Source organism: Nematostella vectensis, chromosome 10 (genome assembly GCF_932526225.1).
Source record: "Nematostella vectensis chromosome 10, jaNemVect1.1, whole genome shotgun sequence".
NCBI lineage: Eukaryota > Metazoa > Cnidaria > Anthozoa > Actiniaria > Edwardsiidae > Nematostella > Nematostella vectensis.
In genome coordinates, this window is record NC_064043.1 from 15546568 (window position 1) to 15555763 (window position 9196).

A 9196-nucleotide genomic window follows, 5' to 3' on the forward strand; every position below is an offset into this window, starting at 1 on the left:
GCCGTTCCGGCAGGCTGGGGGGCGCGGTGCGGGTCCCTCCCGTTTCTATGCGCGCGCGCATACATGTGGCCCCAGTCCCGCCACCCTACGGAGTGTCGATAGACAGCGGGTTGATGATTGCTAATTATTTATCTACGCGATCCCCGCCCGCTGCTGTCGTTAGACAGCGGATTGACGATTGCTAATCTACGCGAAGTGTATTTTGTGTAGATTGACTTTTAGTAAAAGTTTATCTACGCGAAGTGTGTTTTTTGCGTAGATTAACTTTTAGTAAAAGTTTATCTACGCGAAGCGTTTCTATGAACGGCCAAAGTCCCGCCGGGCCGGTCGGGGCTTGGGGGCTCGCCTCCCAGCCTTGGAACGGTGGTGGGGGGCCTCAGCGGGGCGTGGCGCGCCTCCCAGCCTTGGGATGGGGGGCTCGGCGGGGCGTGGCGCGCCTCCCAGCCTCGAAATGGGGCTGGGAGGCGTAGATACGCGAATCGTTTCTATGAACGGCCCCGGTCCCAACCATTTTGTAATCTTTTTTTTCTGTTTTATTTTCGCAATGCTGGAAAGCTGATGAAGCTGTGATACACCTACTTCAATAAAGGTTTTGTCAGTGCAACTGGCAAATAGCAATTACCAAATGGTGGTTCTACGACCAAAAGGTGTTTATGGGTAGTAATTATTTGAAAAAAATATAGGTGATTAAAAAACTCAAGTGATTTCAGAACCATATATTAAAATATAATAGTCATGTTTTATTTATATTTTTCTGAAGTTGGAAGAACTATTTTGGGATCCATGGGTCCTTTTGGTTGTAGAACTGCCATTTGTCAAACGCTATTTGCCAATTTCACTGACAGCATTTTTTAAGGTGTATATTCACAACTGCATTGATATTTCCATACAAAACATGACAAAAAAAAGAAACAACAACAAAGAAACAACACAAATTTTTATGTAAGCTGCTTTATTCTACTAATTTATAAAGTTATGCATGGAATAAAAAACACCCACAATGAGTAGGCTCTGTAATATCAAGTGTTCAATAACCAGTCCTTATATACTTTAGTCTAAAAATAAACTTTAAAAATATGACCTTTGTGAGTATAACATGTCGCACCAGCCCTTGAGCTGTTCAGAAATGTTCAAATAAAAATTGAGGAAATGTTGGGGAGCCAAAACATTGTTTGAATTAATTGGGATTTGTGTAAAACCATGTACTTCCTGGTCAATACCATGAAAGGCATTCCAGCACATGTCCATACAACAATCAAGGCACGGCCAGGGAGATCTTAAATACGTGTCAACTCTATCGAAGTGACCACAACCAGGTCTACTAAATTAAAAATGCCCTGTGTTACAAAGGGTTTGGTACTTGAGTGTGGAATTGGGAACTAGGGGCATTGAGTATTCAGGTCTAATCAATAGACTGGATACAGCCCTGGATTACCAGTCCTAGTAAACAACTCCATACTGGTGTGGTTACTGGACACTTGGTGAATGACAGACTGGGTTATGGGTTTGTTGCAGGTCCACTATAAGCTTGTCCGCCATTTACAAACGAGGTGCCCAGACCATACAAGTGTCCACAGTACTTGTCATCATCTATGTTATCCTCAAAGAACAGCTGGGATGTGCAATACAAATGATGAGAACCTAGAAACTATGTGCTTAATTTAGGCTTTAAGAGTCCCACAATACTGGTTCTCTGGGAATGACATCAAATATATTTGTGCTTGATAGACCATAAATTGTTAAGAATAACTTTGATGCCATTCACAAAGAACTAAAGTATAGTGGTCAAAAGCATCTACCTTTTCAATAGCTGTAAACTACAGTTTTGCTAAAAAAATCAAGCTAAAACATTGACCAGTAAGAAAGAACAACTCCAACAAACAGTGTTTACATCATGTTTCAAGAGTGTTTCAGGGAAAGGCTAACTAGGGAACATGTCACCATGTCACATGTGATGTCTCCTACCCGGGGGGGGGGGGGGGGGGGGACTCCAATAAAAACAGACCGGGGTGATTGTTGGGAAAATCAATCTTAACCCTGAGGGATAGCATTTTGGGTGTGGTCAACAGAAATTTTACCCCTAAGAGATAGCAAATTGGGTGTGGTAAAAGGAATTTTATAACCCTAAGAGATAGCAGAATCGGGAAAAAAAACTGTTAAACACCCCTTAAGAAATAGCAGTTGGTAGAATTTTATACCCTAAGAGATAGCAAAATCGGTAAAACAGTTAAACACCCCCTAAGGAAGCCTTTATATATATATCAGTAATGCATGAGAATTATGTGCAGTCCTCTGTGTCAACACATCAAAAAGTATCAGTGAAACAGTATTATTAAACTTTACCTCTCGCATCTTGAAGAATGCATTCCCTGTCAGCAAACAATCGCTTCCTGCTTGGTGCTGAGGCCCAATTCTTTCTAACTGAAAAAAGCAAGGAAGAGCAGATTGTAAAATGGCACAAAGCATAATTTAATGTGGATTCCTTTTTGTATTCCTGCTAGACAATATTCACAATACCCAGAATCTTATTGTGAGATGCTGTTTTTATCCACAAGAACAGTACTGTTGAAGAAACCCCTCAAATACTAAGTGAATAAAATGTATGGGAACTGTATAGGAACTTAATACACCTAATATACGTTAGGCATCTTGAAGAGGCATTAGTACAGTATGCTGGCACTAAGTGAAGCCCACTGTCTTAAAGAAAACAACAGTAAGAAAACTGCCTGGTGGACAATGGCCCTGACTTTGACCATCAGGTACGGCATGGAGATAGTATCACTCAGGACTTACATCTAGCAACTCTGAAACTTCTTGTAAACCCCCTTTCAAGCTCTTGCAGCTTTTCATCAAGTACTTGACATCATAGATTTTGGGAAAGTACAACTTGAGCAACTCAAAAAATTCAGATTCTTCTGATGAGAGATTTTGTGCGGTCAAGACCTTTATCAAGTATCCAAAGTCGTAGGCACTGTAAGGAAAAAACAGTGGAATTAGAGCAAAAATAAATCCCTGAATGAGGGTAAAGGGAGGGATAACTAAAGATATTACAACAGTACAAGTACCAACCCACACCCCTGTTCTGACTAACCCCTACGTTCTGACCACTCCCTGGTTCTGGTTCTGACAGGTACCCCCTACGTTCTGACCACTCCCTGGTTCTGGTTCTGACAGGTACCCCCTGGGTTCTGACCACTCCCTGGTTCTGGTTCTGACAGGTACCCCCTAGGTTCTGACCACTTCCTGGTTCTAGTTCTGACAGGTACCCCCTAGGTTCTGACCACTTCCTGGTTCTAGTTCTGACAGGTACCCCCTAGGTTCTGACCACTCCCTGGTTCTGGTTCTGACAGGTACCCCCTAGGTTCTGACCACTTCCTGGTTCTAGTTCTGACAGGTACCCCCTGGGTTCTGACCAGTCCCTGGTTCTGGTTCTGACAGGTACCCCCTAGGTTCTGACCACTTCCTGGTTCTAGTTCTGACAGGTACCCCCTATGTTCTGACCACTTCCTGGTTCTAGTTCTGACAGGTACCCCCTAGGTTCTGACCACTTCCTGGTTCTAGTTCTGACAGGTACCCCCTGGGTTTTGACCACACCCTGGTTCTGGCTACCCCCTGGTTCTGACTACCCTCTAGCATCTGACTACCCCTCATCACGTTCCACCAAGTAATCTTCCCAAAGGTCTGGTTTAGCCTGCGTGGCAATGGAATTTCTATTGGTGTGAGACTGCAGGGCTCACCTGTGAAAGGAGAGCCACCGGACCTCATCCCTTAGGACAAGTCCTGATGTGATAAGAAGTTCAGCAAAGTCATTCACATCAATTCCCTCCTCTTCATGCTGCTTAAACTGTATGCCTGATCTGTTGAGCAGGTCAATTGAATCCTGTGCATACATGTCCTCTCTGAAACAACAAAATTAAAATTAAAAATGGTTTTGTTTTCCTTGCTTTTGTAACACATCAACTAAAAGCATTCTATGTCATATACATATGTAATGATAAATGATTATTTGTTAAATTTATAAAAGGGCAGGGGATACAATGGTTTGTTTCACGCCCTGCTAAACAGGCAATTATGTTCCTAGCGCCCCACATTGGGGACTTTAAGATACGAGTATGGCTACGAGTACAGCAACAAGTACGGGCTACGAGTACAGGGACAGTAGAAAACAATAGAATTAATTTGAGAATTGAAAGGCTGCACATGAAAATTTAATGTCTGATAGATTTCCAACTGTTCTCCTTAAGAACACGACACAAAATTCCAAGTTTTACGGTCTAGCGAGTACGTGGAGGGTTTGAGTATAAATTCACCTGTTTCATATTGTAGAAATGAAGTTTGAGGTTGAATTTTTGTTTGTTCCTAAATATAAATTCAAGGTAATTTCATCGAAACTACTGTGGAATTTGTCGCAAAGCGCTAAAGTATTATCTCAGCCACTCCATGTTAACCGTAGCCGTTGTCACATCTTAAAGTCCCTATTGTGATCAACATTGTGATATGTTGAGGGAGCTATTTGATTACTGTATCGCCACCACAAACATGTTTTTTGTGTTTAGCCAGTTGTCATAATTCTATTCAGTTTTTCTATTTACATTATTTTATGGATACAGGAATAAAAGGCAAGCTACAGTAGGTGAGCAATGTCACACAGCACAGTTAGCTACATTAACAGATGATTCCAGACAAGCCATCCACGAAATCCTGAACAACAATGCATTGCCTAGCAGCCAAGCAAAAGTCCCTTTCCAGTGGTATTCACAGCCAGCACTCACGTCAAGTTGAATTTGAAGTTGAACTGCCAAGTCGCTCCATCAGAAGGCTGCTGACCATGGTCATTGTAAAACGACATTCCAAGCTGAATAATCTTTAGTAAGTCTACATTGCAGCGTAGCAACTGGAATTGGTATTCAGCTGTACTTCGGAATTCACCAATAGGTCTGGCAACAACCCCAGGGAACTCTGTGTCCTGAGTGGAGTATAAAATCATTACAAAAAGTTCATCAGCCACCAATATATCAAAGACAGGATTCTACAAAGCTAGTATTAAAGGTGACTTACTACAGTACCAGAAGTTCGACACCTCTCCGATTTGTGCTTTTGCTACACGGGCGCATTGCACTTGTTGTTGTTGTTAGCCCCATTTCCATGCTGGATCACAGGGGCCATTTTTAACCTGTCTTTAACCTGCTTTCAATCCAAGCCTTGTTTTTATACTATAGCAGTCACATGACTATCTTTAAATAATTATGACTTTGTTAGCTTTGTTGTGCCTTAGTAAATATGAGGCTTTGAGCCTCGTTTCTATGTTAGATTGGTCACATGTACCTTTTTTAAGGTTATTTAACCAAAGATTGACAGAGACTGGATGACGTAAAACAGAGTTCTACTTATAACTATGATTTTAGCCTCGCTTCAATGATGGCCCAAAGGGGCCATTTCTAAACCTTCACCAAGTACCCCTCAAACACTTTTCAGAATTGTCGACAAGTTATTTTAGGTTCCTTAGGGACTAATGAACACCACTAGACTATTCCCTGACCTTCTTGACGAAATGCCATGGGAAAACACATCCTTCTGGACTATAATCCAATTGCAGGGCGATTTTGAACAATGTTCACATGAGCGTGTTTCTCAGAAAATGAAGGATGTTTATTTCAGGGTTTTAATGTATACAATTTTAACCCGTACTATTTAGACCTTCACAACTTCATCCAGGGATGTTAATTTTAACAACTGACTTGTCTGGTAAAGAATTTTACTTCTGTCTCATATCCAATCCCCACGTACAATTTTTTTCTAGATCACTGACCAAATACTTTGATGATTAATTAGCTGTGTAAATTGAGGAATCAATTGTTGAATTTTCATCCCTGGACCAAGTTGTGGTGGTCTAAATAATATGGGTTAATATTGTATACATTAAACCTCTAAAATAAACATCCTTCATTTTCTCAAAAGCGCTGGATTAATTGATTAATTTCATTGAAACTTGCAATCTGGAGGCAGCATTAATTGTATTAGGTAGGGTGACATCATATCTTGGAGAGACTACGCCCTACAGTACCTTGAAAAATTTCAGCATATATGAACTTTAATCCTTCCTTGTTAATGTAGTGCATTTATATCTACAAATCAGTGCAATGCGCCCGTGTAGCAAAAGCACAAAGTGGAGAGGTGTCGAACTTCTGGTACTGTAGTAAGTCGCCTTAAACTACTGCCCAAACAAGATATTAATTCTCTTTTTATTCTCAAGCGAAGACAGCCTACTAACCATAGCAACATAAGGGTATTCATCAATAATATTTCGTATTTTGGCAAACTCTTCTTCAAGATTGCCTTGCCACACATCTCTGATGCCGAAATTTACTGTTGTCGGCATGCTCACAATCCCGGCGTCACAACCCCTCTGCTTACTTGCAAACTACTGTGCATATGCAAGGACTACTGTATGTCTGGCCTTTACTTGGTCAATATGGAAAAATCCTACAAGAAGAACACAGTGAGTAATAAGCAGCTAGGAAATTACTACATCCAAGTAATTTACGGTAGTGGGGATCAATTTTTTAGCCCAGAAACAGACATTTGACAAAAGCTTGCACCAGGTTTCCATTTTGATTGCATGATTTGTGAAGGTCCAAGAGGAAAGTTATGAGTTATGAGCAACACTGGTGTCTCTGCCACAGCTCCAAGCATCTCCTTACAGTATCTGAAATAGTTATCAGTAAAATATCCCTAGTTATCAGTAAAATATCCCTAGTTATCAGTAAAATATCCCTAGTTATCAGTAAAATATCCCTAGTTATCAGTAAAATATCCCTAGTTATCAGTAAAATATCCCTAGTTATCAGTAAAATATCCCTAGTTATCAGTAAAATATCCCTAGTTATCAGTAAAATATCCCTAGTTATAAGTAAAATATCCCTAGTTATAAGTAAAATATCCCTAGTTATCAGTAAAATATCCCTAGTTATCAGTAAAATATACCTAGTTATCAGTAAAATATCCCTAGTTATCAGTAAAATATCCCTAGTTATCAGTAAAATATCCCTAGTTATCAGTAAAATATCCCTAGTTATCAGTAAAATATCCCTAGTTATAAGTAATATGTTGTTGCTGTCCTCCAGCAAAGATAGGGTACAAAGACGTGAACAATGAAACCCTGAGGAATCTTTTTCTTTCCTGTCTAAATTATTATCATATTCCATAATAATATTCCAGAGTGACTGTGTGGTACACAGTTCTTTTAGGTTCAAATCCTTTTTTCACAACCTTTAGCAGCCAACCTCTGTTAAACAGAAGAGTTCTAAAGTTTGTTTCTACTAAATGTGCCACTGTAAACTTTTCAAATAATGTTTTATGAATCAGGAGATTAAATGGACTAAAAAGAAGAGCCCCTTTAAACAGACAGCAGGCAGCAAACAAATAGGAGGCTTTGGGGTGAGTATTCACAAGTGGCTTCAGTGTATACAGTAATACTGTAATACGTGTCTAGTAAGCTTGGGGCAACATGGGTGCTTTTCTAAGCCAGAGAGAGAAATAATAACATAATGACAGGTTATACCTCATGAAGTTTACTTCTGTTTACAGATTTGTTTAAGCTTCACACGCAAACTTTCACACATATCTCTTAAGTTCCTAGAGAGATGGTTAGGTAAGAGCTTTCTCAGGTGTGGGTACACTATTTACCAAATAAATAATAAGGCAACCGTTATATCAAAGTGTTAGGGTTAACATTTCAAGAAGTAGGTCTAGATCTCCAATTCAGTACTTATAACTTAAAGTAAGTAACATTTAACTTTGTCTTCACCTTGAGAAACCTTATGTGAAACTCTCCAAATTTCCGTAAAATCAACCTCCCAAAACTTGAGCAAACAAAAAAATAACTCACTATTTGAAATGCTTATCATAGAGTTGACAATCAGCACGTGCTAGGCAGTATATTCTTCTATGTATAAAACACACACAGGCTACAATCGACGATACAAACATCAGAAGAGTTTCAATCATGCCGTTCGGTTTGAAGTCATATAAGAGTCAATTACAAAGATAAATACACTTACTTTAACCTTTCCCTCTTTGCACTTGTTACTTCAAAATTCTTCCAGTGAATAAGTCCAGTAAATGATTTTCTGTGGAGTGCATAGATGAAACAAAGAGGATTCAGTTGATGTACTACTCCAAGAAAACAAAATGGCGTCTAATCGCATTGCGCATGCGTTTAAAGGTAAAACAGCTGGCTCAATTTTATGGATAAGGCTCCTGCATGCATGAATAGCCTGATCTTTCAGACGGCACGTGATCGTTTGTTTTGCAGTGAAACGATTGATCACGTGCCGTCTGATAAATTAGGCTAGTAAACGAATCTTTTTTTTTCATACTTAATTTTGATTTACAAACACCCTGACACATCGCACACCTCGTAAAGCAAGCATACCTGTCAACTCTCCCGCATTAGGCAGGAGTCTCAAGAGTTTGGACCCCTTCTCCCGCTCTCACGCGTGGAATGTCAAATCTCCCGCTTTTTAGCGATTTTTATCGCTTTTACCGCACAAAATATTCGAAAATACCGCAATACCGAAAAAAAAAACGAAAATATCGCATACCATACAGAACAGTTAGGGTCATAACTAAAATTGGAGGCATTTTGTAAATAAAGAAATTATCCAATTCCAGCAGAGTACCCACCCCCTCCCCTTTGGTATTTGTATGCCAAGCTATCACTTGAAATACTCAATTGATTGATATGAGCTTTATTAAGCAGCAAGATTTTTCTCAGGAAATTTGCAAAGCGTTCATTAAGGATGACGTTAGTTTAGTAAAGATGACTTTAGTTCATTAACAATGACGTTAATTTATTAACGATGCCGCTAGTCCATTAACGATGACGTTAGTTTATTAAAGATGACGTTAGTTTATTAGCGATGCCGTTAATTTATTAACGATGCCGCTAGTTCATTAACGATGACGTTAGTTTATTAAAGATGACGTTAGTTTATTAGCGATGACGTTAATTTATTAACGATGCCGCTGGTTCATTAACGATGACGTTAGTTTATTAGCGATGACGTTAGTTTATTAGCGATGACGTTAGTTTATTAACGATGTCGCTAGATCATTAACGATGACGTTGTCTCATAGCGGGTACTGGAAAGGTTACTGGGCTGGTCAGATGGTTACTGGTCAGATTGCTAAGAAA

At 39.7% G+C, this 9196-nt stretch overlaps 1 protein-coding gene across 1 annotated transcript; it reads right to left on the reverse strand.

The window, feature by feature from the left end:
- Window positions 1-935: 935 nt before the first annotated feature.
- On the reverse strand, window positions 936-8219 carry LOC5508679 (CCR4-NOT transcription complex subunit 7). The gene is made up of 7 exons (XM_001629190.3): window positions 8061-8219; window positions 6272-6483; window positions 4773-4966; window positions 3738-3899; window positions 2794-2971; window positions 2344-2421; window positions 936-1612 (listed from the first exon to the last, which is right to left on the reverse strand). The coding sequence occupies exons 2-7, from the start codon at window positions 6377-6379 to the stop codon at window positions 1499-1501; spliced, it is 834 nt and encodes a 277-aa protein (XP_001629240.1). The 5' UTR covers window positions 6380-6483; window positions 8061-8219; the 3' UTR covers window positions 936-1498.
- Between the last annotated feature and the right edge of the window lie 977 nt (window positions 8220-9196).